The sequence below is a fragment of the Argopecten irradians genome, chromosome 9 (assembly GCF_041381155.1).
Source record: "Argopecten irradians isolate NY chromosome 9, Ai_NY, whole genome shotgun sequence".
NCBI lineage: Eukaryota > Metazoa > Mollusca > Bivalvia > Pectinida > Pectinidae > Argopecten > Argopecten irradians.
In genome coordinates this window covers 12,413,883-12,436,733 of record NC_091142.1, presented here as the reverse complement: position 1 = coordinate 12,436,733, position 22,851 = coordinate 12,413,883, and the positions used below count along the sequence as shown (strand labels likewise).

Below are 22,851 nucleotides of genomic sequence, written 5' to 3'. Positions count from 1 at the left end.
ATGGGATAAGGGGAGAGCATATATATATAGTTTTGACCATGCATGTGCTTTCCCTTCCATATGATCGTTCTCATTTCATATGAAAATAAAGGTATTTATTTCATAGACATTTCTAGTTTTCACACACTAAAGCCGTAACTAATGGTCAACAGCTATTTTGTACTGAATGAGAAAATCATCCTCAGGATCTTCAGATTATCAAGACTTTTAGAAAAAGTAACTGTTCTAGCTCAATCAATTTCACCTTCAATAAAGAAAACATTATTTTAATTCACTCTGATCCGCAAAACATCACCATTTAATATCAAGGAAGGTCTTTTCTTGATTACAATGCAATTTCATCTATTCACACATTTTTACTTTTTCATATTTCTTTTGATATTGAATATGCATAATTTTGAATGAAAATGTATAATTATTCGCAAGATTCTATCATCATAAATCATAAAATCATATTGCTTTAGGCAATACATTACATACTCCACTCAACCTCCGATAGATCTAAGCTTAGCCTCAATGACCTATAACATGTAAGTCCTTCACAACATGCACTTTTACTCCGATTAAGTCGTATATTTTAAATTCTGCTTCGTCACCTTTTTCTATTCTGTGAGACTTACATTACACTGTAATGATTTTTATCCCCAGGAATCTCATTGGGATTTTCTATAAGGAGACTCCGATGAAACAGCTGTTCCATCCATAATATATTTTATTTTGTATCAAAAGAATTTAAAACCTGATGCTTACATGTTTGTTTGGTATTTATTAGTTTTATTTCTGTAGATTTTTTTTCTTTATAAAAAGGTCACAGAGACCTTGACATATTAAGATCAAATCATGAAATGTTTGTACATGTAGATTGAATTTCATTTAATTGCTTTAAGATATATATCAATATATTTATAACTCTCACAGATTATTGAATGTAACATCCGTTCACAAATGGAGGAAATATGATGTTACGATAGACACATATCGCAATGAAAGCTAGCAATATTTTACTGTAATTGAGATATGAATATCAGATTTTCATGTAAATCATTCAGGATATGTGTATGTAATTCAATCTCTTCTATTTCTTAACATTTTCTTTCTACATCATGATTCCGAAAGCAATATATTCCCATATTATGTAACAGTATGAACTCTGAGCAAAATGATTCATTTTCCACCTTCAGTTTTGACTTTTGATTTACAAAGGTTTCTTCTTATTCATTTTATTGAGTCAACAATATGTTTTAAGATAAAGTTTAATATCTTTGAAAGATTTAGATCTGAATATAAAATAAAGATTTTGTGGAGCAATCAAAGAATTTTATTTAGTTTTAAAGTTAATGTGGAAAGGAAATGTAGGCAAAAACCACTAGATTTCATTTTGAATAGCAGAGGATCTATTCCTCAAAGATTTCCCAACAAAATTGCTTTAGTTTTGTGTAACCTTTGTGTTCTTAGAATTAAAGAGACCCTGTATTATAATGATACCTAGTCTAACTGTTATAAACTCCATGTTTAGATAGGAATGAATCCTAATTGAGAAAACTTATCTGTATTTTCAGTGGAGCATCTGATCTACCTGGTTTTCCGTTCTTGTTTTTCTCTGATTCTAATCACGGTTTAAAATTACAATGTGTCTAGGATTGAGATATCCGATAAAATTCTAATTTATCTCTTCAAACACTGCGCCAGATTCAGCCAATGAAATCAACTTTCAATATTGTACTTAACCTTAACTGCACAGTGTAGTTTGGTTAAACCCATGTACCACCTAGATTTGTCTGACATCTTGAAGAAGAGGTTTTATTTGAACTTTGAGTTCTTACTGTATAGGGGTTAATTTTTTGGGGTCTTTTACTTTCACTATATTCAGATTTTCACTTGAAATCAGCCAATTCTCTAAACACCAGTAAGATATTTGTTATTAATTGACATACCTAAGAACAATAGTATCATATCAAATGACATATTCCATATTTGCATAATACAGAGTTATCTGCCCTTGTGGGTAGGTATTGATTGTGACATCATGTGTTTTTGAGCGTAACGTCATACTTTTCGAAAAAAAACGGCGTGAATTGTACTCATAAAATAATGACGTAACAATCGATACCTACCCGCAAGGAAGCTAACTCTGTAATATGCAAAGACGGAATTAAAGGGATCGGAGAACTGTGTAATTCATCCCCCACAAAAGTGTCCTGTGTAGGATACTGTGAAATACTATATACCTGGTTATTTTTGCGGATCAAATGTTTTTGTGATTTGATCTAATAACGAGAAAATCAAGTTTTAGCGATTTAAAATTTTCGTGATATAGATTTAAAAGGTAGATATTCAACCAGTTCTCATCATTTCGTTGAACAAATTTTCGCAATCATAGCAATGTGCTGCGAAAGTGTGAAAATATCATCCCTGCGAAAATAGCCGACTGTACGGTATTGTCCCTGCCAATTTAAAGAACTATACAATATATGTTTCTACCGTTGAAGAGACGTATACATTTTAATATAGATTCACAGATAGGTCAGATAGACACATATTTTAGTGTGTGTCGAATATCAAATATTTCTTTTGAGTAAAAGGGCTTTGAAATCCCTTCAGATGGAAAATTGTGAAATTTGACCCACATACTGAGATAGTAGTTGTTTGTTAAGCATTAATAACAAGTTTATGACAATTCGATCTGTCATTGACGAGATACTGTTATCAAACTATCAAACGGGACACTTCAACTTATTGGATTCATGGTCAATCATAGGAGATGGTAAATAACAATTTATCATCAGCATGTGAGATTGCTGTAGGTTTATGTATTTTTGGCGACTTTTATTTATTGGTCGTATTTTCTCCCAACATATTCTGTCCTTTAAACAGATAATAGGGATGTCACAGTGCTTAAAGCTCATGTGGGGCCTGTTTGGTAATTTAAATTTAAAATTTTGCGGTTATTGTTTACGAATTTGTCATTCTACCCCTAAAACGCAAGCCACGCAGAAGATCAAGATGGTTGCCGTGTAATTGGGGCTGACATTTGTGTAAGATTAGAAGGAAAACAAGGGGGAAATTTGGACAAGTAAGCATATACCCGGGTGCTTTGTCTGCTTGAACATATGTAATTATAGAAAAAAAAGTTAAAATTTGATACTGCTTAGTGTTCCTGTTTTCATCCTTCATTCCTAGGGTCAAAAGTCAGGTTAGTGTCATTATTCTGCTCAGAGTACTGTATGAGCAGACGACACTCAATCAGTAACTGTTTCTTCACTGCGGCTAGATATTTCAAAAGAAAGTTTTTAACATAGAAAGATGAACAAACTGATAAATCAGTAATGTTTTAAATATTGTGTGGGAACAAGCCCAACTTTGTATAGATCAGACTATTATAGTCAACACATTTGTGATGGTGAGAGGCAATTTACTGCCTTTTATTTTGTGGCGTTCTGGAAGCGTAATGTCGTAAAGGTGAAATTAAGGTAAGTCATTAACACTTCCAAAAGATCTTGAGGATCATGTAAAATATCTTTTATAGAATTTATATGTGTATACGGTCATGGTTGATCAACTTCTTGGATGCTTGATGGTTTAGAGTCACTGAATAGCTGATAGTTAACTGTAACCAACATGGAAACTTCAAGATCGAGACCTTGAAGCAAATTCAGGTGCGATCGACCTATATAATTGTTTAAATCGTATATGAATGCATGATTGATAAAAAGAACCCTTTATCCTATGAGATGGTTAGTTATTCAGCTTCCAGGTGAAAAAGAACCGATACAAAAATCTTACGAATATAAAACTGTCATTTTTCAGATAAAAAACAGCAAACAGAACTTTATTCCATTTGTTTCTCACAGTATCTTAGTAGATTTAAATTGAAGTGATGGAGCCACTTTGAACATGTGGATTTTATTGATATAGACAAATAAAAATATAGCACCCACTTATAGCACTCATTTAAGAGCAAAATCACTTATTATTAGTGTTTTCAAACAACCTTAAAATCAGGAATGCTATAATTCTGTTTTATATGTGGTTTAAATTTTTACGAAGTGACACAAAAGTGATCAAAACTTAATTTTGGTCTATTAGCTCTCTTTTCATGGATCGTTGGTTGATATCATAATAAAAAATAATGGACTTTTGTATGTGTTTGTTAATGAAAAATTAGCTCAATTGTAAACACGTAGGACGGTTAATGGTCATAAAATTGTACCACTTTTGTAATTAAACCCTACTCAATTTTACCACCACTTTTCTCTAATGATCAAAGCCTCTTAACCTATATATATCTGGGAGTTAAAGTAAATCCCATCGCCATTTCTATGACACTGTAATGAAATGAGGCCGAGAGGTGACAAAGTGGTCCCCTTGCCCATTCTGTTGTGTCCTGTTGCAATGCACCACCTTTCATCCACTTCAATCCAATCATATTTTTATTTCTAATGGAGACTGGTGCTTGATGGACTGGAGACTGGTGCTTGATGGACTGGCCACCAGTCTCCAGAATATCAAAAGCATCACTAAAATTTGGTTTGATAATTCAATATCCATGAAATGTGTGATTCTACAAGTTTCAAACTAGGGGGAGATAATCTAGTATTAGAATTTGTCAGAGAAATTCTTGTCATTAACTCTAAGGCAATGATTTGTCTTTAAGATATCTCTAGTTCTTGTGTATTTTAGATCTGGTAATTCAAAATTGATATCATTCTCTACAGTGATGTTTAAAAATACTCACAACGGCACAACTGTGTAGGTTTTAAAATATTCAGATGACTGGTTGTATTTGTTTCCTTTTTTTCTAATGAAGACGTTAATGACTCACAAAGAGACCTGATTCCCACCAATTGTTCTAATGTTTTCTTCTAGGAGACGTTCACTTTGCAATGGTAGAGATACGATAAATTGTCACTGACGTAATTTGTTCAGTAACTCAATAGACCAGTTGACATGCTTTTTTATCTGGTACCATATGCAACCATTAGGAAAAGTAATTTGTGTTAAGTAACGTGTTTGATGACAAATCTCTACAGTGAAACCGTCACACGTTAATTGAAACGTAATTCAATGTCGACCAACTGCAGAGCAATTTCATAATATATCAGGTGAAAGACTGGCAGTGTACACTTCTAATGTAAATTTTCCTTTCACCCGAATCTTAGAAGACTTGTCGCTGATTGTTTGATGACGAATTGAGCTAGAAATGACAGCCATACTGTCGCCTATGATACTTCCCTACACGATATGATACCTGAAAGGTATCGGGCATATGAATTTTTATCTGCATTTCGAACAAAAATTTCAGTGGTCTGCAAGTTCTGCTCCTAAGCAATTGTTAAAGATTGCTCAATTAAAAGTCAAGGTCAATATAATAGTACAAATGACCTGTCATTTTTATATGGTCACTTGTCAGGGAGAAGCAAGTTAAATTTGCTATTATTGTCAAATTGAAAAATTGAAATTTTATAAATTAAATAATTCTGTAGTTAATACATTCTGACATGATGATGATGATAAAACATTTGAGTGATCCAGAAATCCGATCTCCTCGTGTATCAGTTTTGAACAAAACGTTTGAAATTTCATCCGTGTAGGTATATATACAATAACACAATGGCCTGCACTCCCTCTGGAGTCAGTATTACATCTACCATATGGGACAATGGACAAACTAACTCCAGCGCGACATCTGTCGTCGCGCATCACGTAACCCGATTTTTTTATGTAGACTTTATATATATATATATATATATATATGATGTACCTTTGTCAACCCATTCATTGCTACGCTATCGTAATTCCATACTTCCAAGATCTTCATATCACATAGTTTGTCGCGTGGATATACAATTGTGAGGAAGTCTTTATTTTAATCTAAAATGATAAAATATTCTATAAAAATAGGTCAGTTTAGCATTTATATGTAAATGTTTCGCCTGAGATCACTCAAATAACAGGAGTGGGGGAAAGTGGCTTTGTTCATTACAGTTTTTCGGATGTAGATAAAATTGTCACAGAAAAAATATAATTTTGACACATTTGACATCAGCCCTTTGTGAAGTTTATGCAAGAAGGAGGTATTCAGAAAATGTGCACGCTTGTCTCTCGGCATTGTGTTTGGCCCAAGGTGTGTCTTGTTGGAAAGGATACCTCATTGTCTTCATCACATAGGTAAAACCTACATATCAAAGTCGTTCTTTTAAACATTGGATATGGATGATTCTAAAATAGGTAAGTTCTTATTTGAAGGATTATTTGTTTATTCATATATATACCTTTATTTTAAAGGCGAAATCATTTTAAGGTTTATTAAATAACTCTAAAGATTATTATGAATGACAGCTGCACACCTGGCTGCAATTTCTCAAAACAAAAGTGCACACTTAAGTCAAAGCTTAATTTACTTTACACGAAAAAATTTGACTTACAGTCAGTTTTTAATTTAAGTTTGTTTTGGGGGGGGGGGGGCTGAACTCTTTGATGCAGAGTTAAGACTTTTAAAAGTTCACCTAATTCTAAGATGCAGGGCAGTCTAAAAGTAACATTTAAAAATCTGAAATTTAGAGATGATCGAGGGGGGGGGGGGGGGGGGGGGAGGGGCTGAACTCTTTGATGCAGAGTTAAGACTTTTAAAAGTTCACCTAATTCTTAGATGCAGGGTAGTCTAAAAGTAACGTTTAAAAATCTGAAATTTAGAGATGATCGAAAGAAGGTTGATTTTGATGGTTTTAAGAGGCACCACAATCTTATAATCAATTTCTAAGGTTTCTTTAATCAAGCACTATCAGACTGATTTAGCTAGGTATTGTTTTGCATTACAGCTATGATCTAAGCTAATATTAGCTCTTTACAGTAGGGGGTGATCTTAACCGAGTTAAAGGAGGTCTAATGGTAGTTATCTATTACTTATATCTCCCTGTCATGTTTATTTATATCTATACTAAATAGCAGGTATTCGTCAATGTTGTAAGATGATACCGTTCATGTCAATTGACAGTACTATCAAGATGACATCCCATTTATACTGTAACCAATTGTAATTGTAATGGTATTCCCATTCATATAAATATCGACAAAAGATTATCAAGTCTTGACAATCTTTACAAAAAATTATGAATGGAATAAATTTATTTCTGCTGTTGATGTAATGAAAATAAAATATAGAAAAATAATCTGATTTCCGTTACATACTTTAGTTTCTCCATGATTTTAAATATGTGATAATAAATCTCCAAATGGCATTATAGTGTATTTGATAAGGTTGTATAAAAATCATGTGTAAAAACTGAATTCATTTCCATTTGAGTGACATTAGACTCTCTTTAGATCTAAATGTATCACCTGATACACAAGCAGGGCTTGAAAACTGAAAACATTTTGTTATCTGACCTATCCTAGTAGATGAAGGATTTATCTCGTAGGTGTTTTAGTCGCATATTTTAAATACTGATGATCATGCACTGTAAACAAATATTCTTTTGTTTCGTAATATTTGTACATTAACATACTTCTGTGATTAAGTTCGAATTAGTGTAATTACCTCTGTATAAAGACCATCTGCTTACTGTACTAAGACAAAATTCAACCTGTGCATAATGACCACCTGGCTATAAAGATCATTTTCCTCTCTATCCATTGGGTGGTCTTTATAGACAGGTTTTACCACACATGTAAGAAACCGAACTAAGCTCTTTAAATCTATGTCAAGGTTTATTCAAAGGATTAGTATTTATATTTTGTATTTTACTATCTGTGTGCAATTTATATGTAGGGTTGTACTGTATCTATAGTCTCATCATGTGACCATGGAGTCGAAGGGTTCTCCAGGTCAAAGGTCACGTAATAAGTGATCGAATACCATATTAGAAAATTGTAGGTGTCATTAAGTTCTAATTGCCGTCAGTGACGTTTTGAAATCTGTAGTGTTCTAAGATGGCGTCCGATTAGATCAGAACGAATGTATTAGAAGTACGCCGATGTCTGAGAGGTGACTTGGGTCAGATATTATTCAAATTCGGGTTGTCGCCAGTGATATTAGTCTGGTATTCAGTATCAATCAGTTTAGGATCATTTTCATAATTCATAAATGTGTGAACTCAGGCTGAAACCAGAACCTTTTATTCTTCTGTGTACAAAATTATCCACACAGAAGTTGTTCAATAGACTTTGAAAAAACAATAACACTGTCCGATCTAAGCCTAAGGCTAGGTTCAAGGTCATGAAGTGTGTCGGGAGTGATAAACGGAACCTTTGGATGATATTACTCTTATTGTTTTCTGTGATTTATGGCCGTATGAATGCCGCGTTGACTCCATCTTACTGTTAAACAGTGTTCGGTTTCACATGTGAAACGATAAGATCATGAACGCTATTTAAACATTGAGGTTTTTCAATGATCATTTGTGAGTTTGTCAAGTCCAACAATTTTTCAATTCAGAAACTTCGGAAATAAATCTCTAGAAAAAGAGAAAAGAGGAGTACCATCGTGATGCCTGCCCGCATACAGTGTAAAACCAAAAATAAATACCATGTCTAGGGCGGAGGAACAGTCACAGACTGAGCCGCCACAACTGGACCCAAGGAAAACAGTCCCTCAGAATGTGAGGACAGGACCGGAGGTAAAAGTCAGTGAAAGTAGACTGACCACAATGCCAAAAGGCAGCAGACATGATGTCCTGGAATGAGGACCCATTTAGGAGAGCCAAAGAAGCTGCAAGGGCTCTAACCTCATGAGCCCTCACCTTACATTTCGCCCGAGATAGATCATTAGATAGCTCATAAGCAATCTTGATCACCTGACATATCCATCTGGAAATGGATTGGGAGGAGATATCCTGCTGACCCTGTATTAATGGGCAAGAATAGACGTGATCGAGTACCTCGCCCCCCCCCCCTAGTTTTTTTCAAGGGTCACACCTAGACAGTGCCGAGACCCACGGAGCAACGCAGCACAAAGCTAGATCCATATTCCCAACTCAGACTGCAACAGCAACACCACTCGTCAAAGGAAGAGCATATTCCTAATGCGGATCGGGACGAACATACAACCAGGAGACACTCGATTCTTGTCCAAAGAAGAGCAGGTGATACAACTTGAGTAAGGGTGTACCGCCAGCAGCTAATCGTCGTGGTCACTCAACGAAAGGCACGAGAGAGGTGAACAGGACAAAAGCTAGATGGATATCACTCCACTCCGGTGAAAGCAGCACTGACTGCAAGGGGGCAAGGCACGGAACAGCGACCTGTCTCTAATCAGAGTCTAAAACTTTAGGGAGACAGTACCCAAAGGCTTCATGAAGGGAGCGAGACCGCGCAGTGACTACCCTACAACATCATTAGAGACTAGGCGTTACCAGCACGCTGGAGCTAACTAGCGGTACCCTAGGCCTGTTGCTTATAGACTGAAGCCGCCTAATTCAAAAGCAGGACTAACGGAGGTGGAAGACACCCACCTCCGCGGCCTTATCTTGATAAGTCAGTTCGACTGGCAATTAGCCCGTGCGGCTTATCAACCGGCAATAGTACCAGAGGCGAGACATTCCGTTCCCTAAATAAATAGAGCGAAAGGAAAATTGCAAGTCTAGTCTGGAGAGATGCCTTCGATCGTATCAGAATCGTTTCACTGCCAGATACGCACAAATCCACACGAAGATTCTGTCCAGCGTGACTCGGAAGATCGGCTCAGAACGAGGAATGACCTTTATGGATCGGGCGATTCGGAGCTCGACCACGTCGTCGAAACAGAAACGCTCTGCGTGAGTCGAGTGGTTACCTTCTCTGAGAATAGCTTAGCGCACGCGGTGGATGGATGGGAGTGATCTACGTGACGTGAATGCAACGTCGTTGACGGTTTACGGATGGCTAGTGCGGCGCAAGGGGATTGGGATCTGTGTGGATAGATCCGAGTGGATCCTCCAAGCTGGTAACAACCGCACATAGATCCTCGATAGTACCATATGGTGTAGGTCATCGTGACGCCTACAGGGGGCGCATGATCAGAAGGACGGGTAGAGCGATTGATGCGCCGTTCTCGAACACAAATTACACGCGTAGAACCACTGCCCTCTTCCACGGTTGAACTCGCGAGGGAATGCATAAGACTGCATCCCCCTCTGCTACTTCCAGGAGATATGCCGCTGTACACCCACAAGTCCCAAGGCAACTTTGGTCGGTGCACGGAGTGGAGAGACAAGAAGGTTGGCAGATCTTGAATTGTAATACGGAAGTCGGCGAAAAGGTCTTATACTGAGGGGCCTTGTCTCACCCACACCCTCTGACGCAATATGTGCCCACCGAACAGATCGATGGGTCATTCTAAGTGTTGCGAGGCCATTCTCTGTGCAGAACGGCTGGCGGCGGTTGGGCGCCTGGAGAGAGAGTAGTCGCCAAGAACATTTTCAAATACCCTGCCGTGGAAGATGCTTGACATTGAATTGTACCCTGCATTTTCCGCCTGACAGACTGCGAGTCGACGTAGAGCAATGCACGTGATAGAGTGAGTCCACACAAGGACGTGGGGACCTGTTGTCCCCCTGTGTGTTCTCGCAGATATCGCGGAGCAGAAAGGCGCTAAGAAGTTTGTCTCCGTACATCCACACACAAGTGACTCATCCCTTCTGGAACACTGCGAGATGCTTTCGCAAAAGCCCTGCCAAACCTCACTCAGAACAGCCCTCATCTCCAGCACATTGATGTGCTCGGAGAGCTGATCCCCAGACCATTCCCCCGACCGGCAATGGCCATCGAGGTAAGCCCCCCAACCTGTCATGGACGCGTCCGTGAACAAGGTCATGGTGGGAGCTGGCTTGGACAACGGAACCCCCTGTAGAACATTGTCTTTGAGAGTCCACCACCGTGCAAACTCCTTCACGGACTGGTTGAGAGGAAGCCAAGCCTCCCCTTCCCTGCTGGCAGGAACCCAGTTCGCGAGGAGAAACATCTGGAGAGGTCTGATGTGAAGTCTCCCAAGGGGGACAACATCTGCCAGGGAGTTGAGAATAACCCAGAAAACTGAGAAACCAACGCACCTGGACGTGTGACCAACTGATGAAGGTCAGAGCAAGATCTCTGGCCTTCTCGAACTTCTCCAAAGGTGGAAGGGCAATGCCCTGAACCGTGTTGAAACGGTTTCCCAGGAAGACAAAGTCTCGAGAAGGGGAGACCTCGGACTTCTCTCTGGAAGGAATGAAGCCGACTTTGAGCAAAAGTTTCAGGACCAGACGGGTGTTCTGCACCAAAGATTCCCGCACTAGGTGGAGCATGAGGGAATCGTCGAAATAGATGTGAACATCTATTCCCCCTGGAGTGCAGAAACCCCACGACAACCTGCAGCAGCTTGGTGAAAACAAAGGAGCTGTCGTGAGCCCGAAAGGACATGGCCCGGAACTGAAAAACCTTCCCGTTGCAAGTGAAACGGAGGAATTTCCGTGCCGACTTCTTGATGGGAATGTGGAAGTAGGCATCCTTCAGATCTACTGAAGTAGCCCCCTCTACATCCCCCGGAGTGGAGTCTCCAAGTCTTCTCGCGTGAATGAGGAGATTCTACCGTGGCCGTGTTTGAAGGTACTTAGTATCTATACTGACAACTGGGCACCGTCCCACCCTCCGGTGGCGACCATCAATCTTATAGAGGTCGCGAACCCAAACCATCTCTGGACATAACAAGCCTTGAGATGAGCCTTCCACCCATAGGCAACCTCCTCGACCACGCAGTACAGGCCCGATTTACAAAACCATGGTCCTTCTTCCCTCCTGGATGCGGCAAGTGCCTTTTTCTGGATCCCCCGGAAGGCAGGGAGAGTCTCCACCACGTGCAAAACTTCCTTCACGGGACTGGGTTGATGAGGTATGCACAAGGCCTCCCCTTCCTTGCTGGCAGGGAATGAACCCAGTTAGCGAGGAGAAAAACATTGGGAGAAGGTCTGATGTGAAGGTCTCCCAAGGGGGACAACATCTGCCATGGGAGTTGAGATAACCAGAAAACTGAGAAACCAACGCACCCTGGACGTGTGACCAACTGATGAAGGTCAGAAGCAAGATCTCTGGCCTTCTCGAACTTCTCCAAAGGTGGAAGGGCAATGCCCTGAACCGTGTTGAAACGGTTTCCCAGGAAGAGACAAAGTCTCGGGAGAAGGGGGAGACCTCGGACTTCTCTCTGGAAGGAATGAAGCCGGACTTGAGCAATAAATGTTTCAGGACCCAGACGGGTGTTCTGCACCAAAGATTCCCGCAACTAGGTGGAGCATTGAGGGAATCGTCGAAATAGATATGTGAACATCACTATTCCCCCTGGAGTGCAGAAACCCCACGACAACCTGCATGCAAGCTTGGTGAAAAACCAAAGGAGCTGTCGTGAGCCCGAAAGGCATGGCCCGGAACTGAAAAACCTTCCCGTTGCAAAGTGAAACGGAGGAATTTCCGTGCCGACTTCTTGATGGGGAATGTGGAAGTAGGCATCCTTCAGATCTACTGAAGTAGCCCACATCCCCTCTCTCACCGAAGCAATGATGCTCCGTGGAGTCTCCATCTTGAAGTGAGGAGAATCTACGTGCCTGTTGAAGGCACTTAGATCTATGATGGGACGCCAAGCTCCGGACTTTTTCCGAACCAGAAACATTCTGGAATAAAAGCCTGGAGTGCATTCCACCATAGGCACCTCCTCGACCGCGCCCTTTAAAAGCATGGTCCTTACTTCCTCCTGGATGGCAAGTGCCTTTTCTGGATCCCCCGGAGGAGGGAAGAAGATAGGTCTTGATGCCAAGGGCGGATCCCGCAAGAGGGGGAATGCCCAACCCCTCCTTGACCACAGACAAGGCCCATGTGTCCTCTGTGATTTCCTTCCACTCTGGGAGGAAGAAGGACAGACGACCTCCTACAGGAAGATCGGGACGAGGAAGATCGAGACCCTCCCAGGCGGGAGAATCGCTTCCTAACCCGAAACTGAAATCCTGCGGGAGAAGGACCGGAATCTAAAACTGGAGGAGCGGAGTCCTCCAGAACAGACCCCCTCGTCTGGAATGGCCAAGGAGGGGGAAAAAGAGTCAGGAACTCTTCTTCTTACCCCCAGGAGGGTTCTTGCCCTTCTTACCCTTCCCCTTGTTGCCCTTGAAGTAAGGCTTCGACTTCGGCTGTGCAGTAGACTGAGGAGCTGAAGTTCTAGCCTTCTTCTTGGGAGGCACGGACCCCTGCGAGGTACTGGCCTTCACGGTCTGCAATCTCTTCAAAAGAAGGGCAGAAGCGACCGAGTCCTCCTTCAAATCCTTCTGAACAGAAGGAAGAGTCCCTCCAAAAAGAGTGGACCCAGAGAAGGGGGCAGTCAACAATCGGGACCGGTAAGGTTCTTCGACCGGGCGGTTTTTTTCAACACAGAAAAACGCCTAGCCAACAAGACATTGGCGAGCAATGACACCTGTAAAGACGCCAAGGCTCTCAATGCCCTGTTCAGGGCAGAGGTAACTCTGTCCTGAATGTCGGCCTGCTCTGTCTCAGATATCCGACTCTCAGGCACATCGGATACCCTATATAGACTAACCGTCAGAAAGTCTATATAAGACAGAATTTGAATGGAAAGGCGCAGCAGCCTCTCCATCTTGTGGTGCTCCTTGGAGCCGAACACCACCTGGTCCACTGACTTGCCGGGCCAAGCTGCCAATTCTCTAGACTCCAGCTTAGCTGGCTGAGAGGACAGCAGTCCATCGTGAATGGCATAATCAGAGGCCTGAACCTCTGATAAATCACCAACACTGAGCTGCAACCCGGCAAACCCAGGCGTGCGAGATGAAGAAGAATTCTTCTCCATAACTCGAGACTGGGCAGTGGCCAGAGCTGAAGACACAATAGTGCCTTCTGGCAGTGAGCGATCTGACTGAGCAGATGCCCGTGGAGCCACCAAAGAACCCCAAAAGGGTGGTGGACTCCGGGATGGATGATGCGGAAGGTGGTGGGCAAACCTCCGCCCCGAGAATCCGAGATACATCGGCCCTAAGGGCCCGCATCCCAGACAAAACCTGCTGGGCAATCCACCTCAGCAGCCTCGAGGTCCACCCTCCTCCTGGAAATCTTCAACCTGAGGATCTGCATCCGACAAACCAGATTGGTCAATATCGGAGCAGCCAGGGGAGAGATGAACAACATCATCATCCTCTGGCCGAACCCACGACCTCACAGTCCATATCCTCCTCGTTGCCTGGACCCGAGGTCCCAACGGGGAGAAAAGGGCCAAGCAAAAGAGACAGACTCAGGAAAACCTCTCCTGAGCAGGCTCCAACAAGTGGCGTTTAGGAGCCGAACTCCTAACCACAGAAGCTGAGGGCTTTCGACCTAACGGTCGAAGCTCGACCCTTGGACTCGGAGACAAACGGGACTGCACGAGAAGCAGAAGTCCTAAAGGTCCGGCGAACCTTTCTAGGACCGGCACCCGAAGCAGCAGTAGGTTGGGGGGAGCAACCGAACCGCTGACAGGTCTCCGCGAGGGAGAGACCAAACCCCAAGGGTTCCAAGAAGGAATAGCCATGGGGTTAAAACCGTATCCCTGAAAATACGGAAAAGGTCCCGTGGGTTGGGAGTGACCCCAGAACTGGCCAAACTGGCCTGCCTGAGACTGGGGCTGGCCAACCTGACCAAAGGACGAGGTTGGACCACCACTCCCTCCAAGTGGAAACCCGGACATGTATGGGCTAGGCCCATAACTGCCGGGATGCTGCTGAAACCCAAAACCATCCGCAGGCTGGTTTGGGGGGCCCAAGGATGGTTGCCCGCAGGCACCCCGTATACCCTAAGCCAGGGGGAAAAGGAGGCCGAAAATCGGACACCTGACCAACAAACCCAGGACCCTGAGGATGACCCCCTGGGAAAACCGAGCCAGCACACTCAGGAGCGGACCTAATAGGACCGGGACCAGGTAACTGGACGGGAGGGAAAGTTGGACCAGAATTGATGCCGGGATTAGAGAGCTGCGCATCACTAATCCCAGTGGAAACGGACAAACCAGAAAGGAAGTCTGTAGTCCCTGAACCCAAACTCGGACGAATAGGTCCGGCATCAAGACCGCCCCCAACAGCAACACCACCTGGAATGCCGGAGCCGCTGACAACGTCAGAGACCGGCGGCTGGTAGTCCCTACCCGAAGGCAAGCATGGAAGCTTACGAGCATTCCCAGCCAATTCGACCCTAGACCGAGAAACGTCAGGGTCAGGCTGCCCCTCCCCTACTCCAGGAAACATCCTGGACAGGAGGGACCACCCCCTGATCTCGAGAAGAACCTGTAGAGACAGGAACTACCGAGACAGGAACAGAAACAGAACTAGAAGCCTGCTTCCTTCTCCTCCCGTAAGATGAGGACGAATCCCTCTTACGGGAGGACGAAGATCGCCTTGGTGTAATGCCGGCCTGGCCAAGAGCCTCTCCAACTGGACAAAGTTTCACAAGGAGAGGACTCATGACAAGGGCGACATAGGGGACATGCATCATGTGGGTCCCGTTCCTCATAGAAATGGGAACACCCATGAGCAGACCCCTGACGCTGACCCGAGCGGGACATACCAGGCATTACAACGACAATTACGTAAACAAGGTAAGAAAATTACGTCAAAAACGTAAAATATAAGCAACACACGCTACACGCTAAACCCGTAAAAAACAGTGTTAGGTGACACAAAATCTTACCTAATAACAACGGCAACGAAGCCTCAGCGACGAAAAACCGAACAAAAACAAACGTAAACAAACCGGAAACAGCGAGACGTCACCAGTAATGACGGATCGCACGGAACACCGGCAAGCACGTGGAACAGTCAAAAAACGGCCGAAAAAGGCACAAAAAACGAATGACAGTACAAAAAGAAAACAACACAGGGCAGATGGGTAAACACACAACTGAATGTGTGAAAAAATTTGACTAAAACGTCAAATAAATGGACCTAACAGCGAAACGAAATAGACACAATGCAATTGCCGTCCGAGCTGTGTAGCGCCATAAAGGAAAGAGGAAGGGAGACCACTCTATGTTACTCTCGTCGAGTACGAGATGAGGTACGGTAGGGAGACGGGATTCTCAAATCTTATGTTTGTTGGGGCTACAAAGATGGGTGTAGGTAGCGTATTTGCATACTAAAGTTATGGTAACGTATTACTGAAATGAAACAGATCATTTGTGAGTTTGTCAAGTCCAACAATTTTTCAATTCAGAAACTTCGGAAATAAATCTCTAGAAAAAGCAGCAGTTACAGCTATTATTATGTGACGAGGCATGGAAACAATATGGTCTTACCATGTATAATACTTTTACCCTTGAGTGGAATATAGATATATATGTTGATAAAAGATATATGTTTAAATCTGCTCTTCGTGACCGCGAGGGCGCCTTTAAGTACAATCAGGCTACTTGGTTCAATAGCCAAGGTGCTATCGTACTTATTCTGTTTACATAATTTCCAATATCTTTTTGAACTTCAAATCAAAAGTAACCTCTACAGATTAACGTCCATTGAACGTAAGGTAACAAATCAAATATCTAAATGATTTAGTTCAAATCTTTATATACACTTGGTTAGCAAAATAAAATTAATCACGTTCAAGTGGCACTTTTTCGAAAACGTAGCAAGAATCCTTTAGGAAAATAACCCTGATGTCTAAGTTTATGATAATTTCTGTAAAGAGAAAAAAGAAAAGTCTATTCAAGCTTTAATTTTTTCAGAAATCTTCATATCTCGGAGGTCTTTTACTGTAGGTAAAATAAAATATGTATGTAAACTATCATTAGTTCTGTGTTTCAAAATCCTGCTATAGATTTCAGTAAAATCTATATAACAGCAAGGCTTGGTTTTATTAAAAATCCTTATCTCCTGGATTTGACCAGCCTTGAGCGTTATATCTTTGCTTTTTCATATCATCTCCTTCATCGTATATTCGTACCAAGCACCTAACATTTTGCATTAGACATTTTGTACAAAATGTAAAAACAAAAGAACGATAAATTTTTTGGGAAGGTTTATTCAAAAAAGCATATGATGAATCATCAATGTGAGATTTTAAAAGCTGCATAAAAATTACAACGGGCTACCAAAAATCTTGAATAGTTAGCTTAATCATGCCTGGCCAATATGTCTTATCAAAAGAATTTGTGTATACATGCCTTTATTGTTTCTAATTATAAAGTTTCGAGATATTTGCTCTGCAATAACTTTTGAATTTTTGTACTTTCAGATCGAGAGAGTGGAGATCAGCCAGTTAATGGCAGAAATCTGACCAGCGGTCACAGTTTTATTGACCAACGACAAAAACACTTTGTCAAAGACTCAACATCATCATCATCATCATCAACGCAATCTAAATCGGGACACAATTCAAACATTCCAGAGAATGGGATCAGTAACCAAAACAGTGAAGCGATCTTGAATGGGTATGATGACGTGTCACATGACTGTGTTTCTGTGAACAATCGGAGGCGATACAGTGATATTAGTGGAACTGCTTTCAGGAAAAGTACTAGAAGATTGAGTGATGTTGATACAATTGACGAGCATAATTCAGTGTTAGGTAGAGACAAAGCTCATCACGCATCTTCCCCGATAATTTGTAGGGATGCGGGTTCACCTGTTCCGAAATCTCCAGAAAAGGAGGTAAAACCATCATTCCAGTCCTCGTTATCGATCGCACATTTACGATCCAACAGAGTGTTTTCACCTCCACCGAAGTTGTCACCGTCTTCAGATAAAACTGATTCTTCGGAATCACAATTGTCACCTACGATATCCACGTCGTCAAGATCATCGCCCATCACCTCGTCTTCGTCACGTTCATCACCTGTAACGCCTACGTTACTGCAATTGTCACATACATCGCTTTCATCATCGTCACCCTCACCAAACTCAGGAAATATCAAGGACATTCGTGTCAGTAGAAACAACTCAATAAACTCGTGCCAATCACCGACATCTCCTTCTGTGGGAGAAGCAAGTCCCAAATATCAGCGACGATTCTCTTTGTCTTCCATTCCACCGAAAAAGGAACATGTGAATGGCAAAGAGGAGAAACAACGAGACAGCGACTTTGAAGCTTTAGGAAAGTCTTGGATTGAGAGAAAGAAGCGGTCAAGTTCACTGCCAGGGAACAGTGCCGCATTAGATTCGTCAGCCATGGAGGCTGCTTTCTCCGAGTTACTCAGTGCTGTCGATCACGAACCACAAAATATTGTCAGCACCTCCAATGACCTTGACCTCCTGGCTGAAGACACCAAAGTGGATATTAACGAAAATGAAACGGTCGAGGAGACAATAACAAAGGTTGGTATACTGTATAAAATGTAATATTTGTGTATTTATTTCTGTGGTTTAGAGCTTTAGTGTGTAGAAATATCTGTGGTCAGGCTATGAAGTAGTGATTCCAATAAGGTATAAAACAATGTATTTCGTGACACTTTCTCCCCTATGAGAATTTTGCAAAGTTGGTAAGTATGTCCCAATATAACAAAGATAACTTCAACTTAAAAATATTTTGTGTTAAACAGTACCAAGGGTTCTATCTGAAAGAATGTTGGTATCTCAAATTTAGATAATATTTTATCACGGGATTCCAAACTGGAATTTTTATATGGACATTTTAGATATTAAAGGACATGCTCATGTGTGATAGGTTTACTTATCATTTAAACACTAATTGGTGTTTACTCATGTAAGTGTATGTCTAATTAACACAAAAAAAAATCATATGAAATCATTTATTTTACTTTTGATGAATGTCCATGCAATTATACTTCATTCCATATAGGACATAGCGCCACAGAATTTTTTTCGAGACCCAATAAGTTATTTCATATATTTTTATATAATTCAATTTTGCGTGTAACGAGCATTTTCATTGGTTTAAAAATTTACTTTATCAGCCCATAAAGGAAAAAAATGGCGTCGCCGTTTGTGACCTTGCTTCTGATTAGCTGAGATTATGTACGGCGTAATGATTTCATGAATAAAAGAGTCCCAAAATGAATTTCGAGGATTGAAGAGATTATCTTTAGTAAATTGAATTAAAAGGATTAATTTGAATAATTTTTTATGTTATGGAGATATGACACAAAAATCTGAGTGTACTCTCATCATAAACCGCCTCTCAGTTTATTTAGAATACACTCAGATTTTTGTGTTATATCTCTCTAATTAATTGGCAAAACATCCATCAATACATAACATTCTTGTTGCCTGCATGTAACAGCTGGTGTTATAGAAATCTCATTGATTGACAAGAATGTCCTTGTACTTTTTTCATCTTCTGATTTTCAAAAGAAAATGTATAGTTAGAGATACTGTTCTTGACTGTAACACAAAGTATTTCAGTTTTCGTAGAAATGGATGAGGATCGGCCAATTTACAAGGTATTAATCTATCATTGCCATATGTAATTGTTTAGTTGATGTATTACACTATCAAGGCTGACATTTTTATGTCATACTAATTAACTACAATGACAATAAGGTGATGACACGAAATAAACTCGGTGGTATTATTGTGGTCGCTCTGCCAACAGATTTATATACCCACCGACTTAACGTAACTCAGGATTTACAAAGTGTCAGCTCATTTGTAGGTTTTTTTCTTGGCAGATAAACAGAATTAATTTGTTATTTAATCAGGAAAATAAATAGAGGGAAGTGTCATAATCCTAATTCTAGTTTTATAAATTGTTACCTAAATTGTGTATTTTTCTACTATATAAATGATTTCAGGGAAAATAAATCGGGAAGGAGGAGATGACATAGCCTTATACTAGTTTTTTTGTGTCACTTTTTCTGCCACATGAACAGAATTAATTTATTATTTAATCAGAAGAATAAATAGGAGAAGTGTTATATCCTTATTCCTGGATTTATAACTTAGATTCAGAGAAAATGCAATTGTCCTTGTATGTGGGTATTCTAGCTACCATAACAACGAAATGAATTTATCATTTAAACATGGGAAATAAATCGGGGGACATGACATAGTCCTTTTCTAGTTTTGTAGTGTCAGCGAATTTGTCATTTTTTCTGCCATATAAACAAGATTAATATGTTACTTTAACAGGAAAACAAATTGGGGCGAAATATGCAGGTATATATATAAACAAAATTAATTACAGAGAGAATTCTTGCATTAAATTACCATGATTAAAATGTAATATCTATGTGTTTTCATGCACAGTTTGTCAGAGATGAGTTAGTTACCTAACATAGTAATACACAGAAAACTAGTCAGCATAATTCCTTTCCTACTGAAAGATCTTTTTAAACTTAGAAATTAAACATGAAAGTCTTTTGAAATAAGTAGTTTATAATGTCCATTCTCTTATCTACAGTTTTAATTTTATTGGTAGCTAGGCGATGGTATTGTCTCGCATACGCTTCTTAAACTTAAAAAGTAATGCTTCCTTCATAAAAAGTTAATACTATATGCACCACTTGTAATGTGTTTTGTTTTTATTGCAGGAATCTGCTACAGATACCAAGAGTTCTCTCCCTTCTGATAAAGGTTGGTACCAATACTTGATAAAAGATAACCTAACCAGCTTATATGTTTTATGTAGCCATTCTGATTTAAGTGTTGGATAAGGAGTATTCTTTGAGATCAGCATCCGATGGAGAGATTCTCAACCTCCAGAGGCAAGAAGCTAGCTAGGCTAGAATTTATTTTATGACTACATGCAGCCTCATATCTAAGAAATGTGCATACTTTATGTATATTTAACCCTATACCAATCAACATGTCAATGTAGACTTTTAATCCAACAAACTTTTAAATAAACATGATAAATAACTTGAAAAACAAATATTGATGAAATATATAGGAAATGCAATCAAGAAAAACTGTTCATTTTAATCATTTTGCTTGGATTTCAAACTAATTCACAAATGCTATTGAGAAATTGGCAATATTTTATTTCCATCGGCAACTGATATGAAAAGTATATTCTTTGGTACTGAGAATAGAACAGAAAACATCAACATTGATTAGCTAATTTACCCCTATAGGCACATTTGAACTCTTTTAATTCTGAGACTGGAATAGTCTATTATGAAAATTTAGGGATACGGTAAATAAGGTAATAGCAAACACCTAAATAGAGTGTTCATTTTTTACTGACAATTCCTTGAATAATATATTCATTTTAATTTGTGATTTAAAAATTATGATTTTTTTTTTTTAATTTCAGATAATAACACCAAGACAATTGTTGCCACACCCCAGAGGACTCACCTTGTGTTAGATGTAAACTCTACGCCAGAGAAAAATAGTGCAATATCGATTATAGAAGATGACGATGGCGCCGTATCAGTGTCAAGTATGTCACAGAAAAGTATCGGCGATACCACCATCACGCAAAAAATGAAACTTCGTCGATCGGAGAGCAATGCAGAGGAAGAAGAACGTGACACAATCATCGAAACAAAACTAACGTCGCCAGGTGGTACGTATCACTACGAGAAAGATGTAACAAAGTCAAAACGTAAAATCACACAACGAGGATCGGACTACTTTTCTCGGAGTAAATATGTAGTGAGAAAGAAAAAAGATGATTCAGGGGATGAAGTTGAGGAACATGATATTATTCTGGAAACGGAAAATTTTTCTGCGACTAAAGGGGAAGCATGGGGAGATAAGGCTGAGGCGAAAGTGGAAATGACAAAACCAATGGACACTTTACTGCCACCGAAACAAAGCTCTAAGGAAATCGGTAGTGATAAAGCTGGAGGGCGTATGAATATATCAAAAACCAGCAGTGGATACGGTAGTGTGTCGGGGTCGGACGAGGAGGAGCGAGAGGAGACGATGATCATCTATGGTCATCAGGGTCGACCTTCAGGTAACCTCAGGCTTTATTTGTTATTTAAGACAACTAAGAAAGTTCTATTCTAAATTACGAAAAAATCTTTAAAATCTTACAGAAATCAAAGTTTATTTGAGATTAATTTCTGATTTGTTGTCTATTTTCATATCAAATTGATTAAAGACTCTTCTTAATTAATCTAAATTTGGTAAAGATCTTAAATGAAAATTCTTTTGTGATTGCCTTTATTGTTTTGTCAGGTTTCACTTTGTCCGTATTTTGTACTGTCTCGTTTAATATTTGTCTCCTAGTTAGTTATTATTATGTGATAAATGGCCTGTTTGTGTGTTTGTTTGCTTGTTTACAACATAGAAAATCCATCCACATTATATTAAGCCAATAATCATGCATAAGCAAGCTGATAAATTATATACACATGATTATTCCGTCATAGAGTTATCTGCCCTTGCAGGTAGATTAAGCTTACGTTTATTCATTTTCTCTTAAAAAACATAGTGTTATCCTAAATACACATGACAGAACAATTGCGAACAACCTGTAAGGGCAGATAACTCTGTAATATAACAGAATATTGGTTATAATTAAATGTTATTGTCCGAACTATATCGTCGATATTCCTTACCTGCTCATAAGTTGATTCTATGATTCTACTCAAATCTCGGAGTACATTATGTCTCCAGCTGTAATTTTTTTTTTCTTTCCTTATCAAATTGAAATTATTGAGAAGCTTAAGGTAGCTCCATACTTTTGGGAAAACCCATGTCATTTTTTTCTAACAGGTCTTATTTTCTTGCATTTTTCATGTAGATTTCAAATCTGTAAAGATAAATGGGTGTTCTCGAACTACTTTTTGAGATATTTGAGCTTGAAATATACCATCCATGCAAATTTGCTGACCGAAAATAGAAAAATTCGTAAAATTATGTTTTCTGTAATATTAGGGTGAATATAGTCTCGATCCTGTTGATTTTTTGTCCTAAATTTCTTACGATAGAACAATATACAAAACTATTTTATTTTTACAAATGCTAACTAATT

The 22,851-nt window shown here is 39.8% G+C and overlaps 1 protein-coding gene across 2 annotated transcripts in view; it reads left to right on the top strand.

The window, feature by feature from the left end:
* Positions 1-22,851, top strand: part of LOC138331486 (uncharacterized) — a 133,814-nt gene that overhangs the window by 50,573 nt on the left and 60,390 nt on the right. The window contains exons 6-9 of one of the 2 annotated variants that reach the window (XM_069279153.1): positions 17,200-18,278; positions 20,052-20,078; positions 20,453-20,495; positions 21,178-21,828. In XM_069279153.1, coding sequence (XP_069135254.1) covers positions 17,200-18,278; positions 20,052-20,078; positions 20,453-20,495; positions 21,178-21,828 — 1,800 coding nt within the window. The remainder of the gene's footprint in view (positions 1-17,199; positions 18,279-20,051; positions 20,079-20,452; positions 20,496-21,177; positions 21,829-22,851) is intronic. The other variant, XM_069279154.1, reaches the window with a different exon arrangement.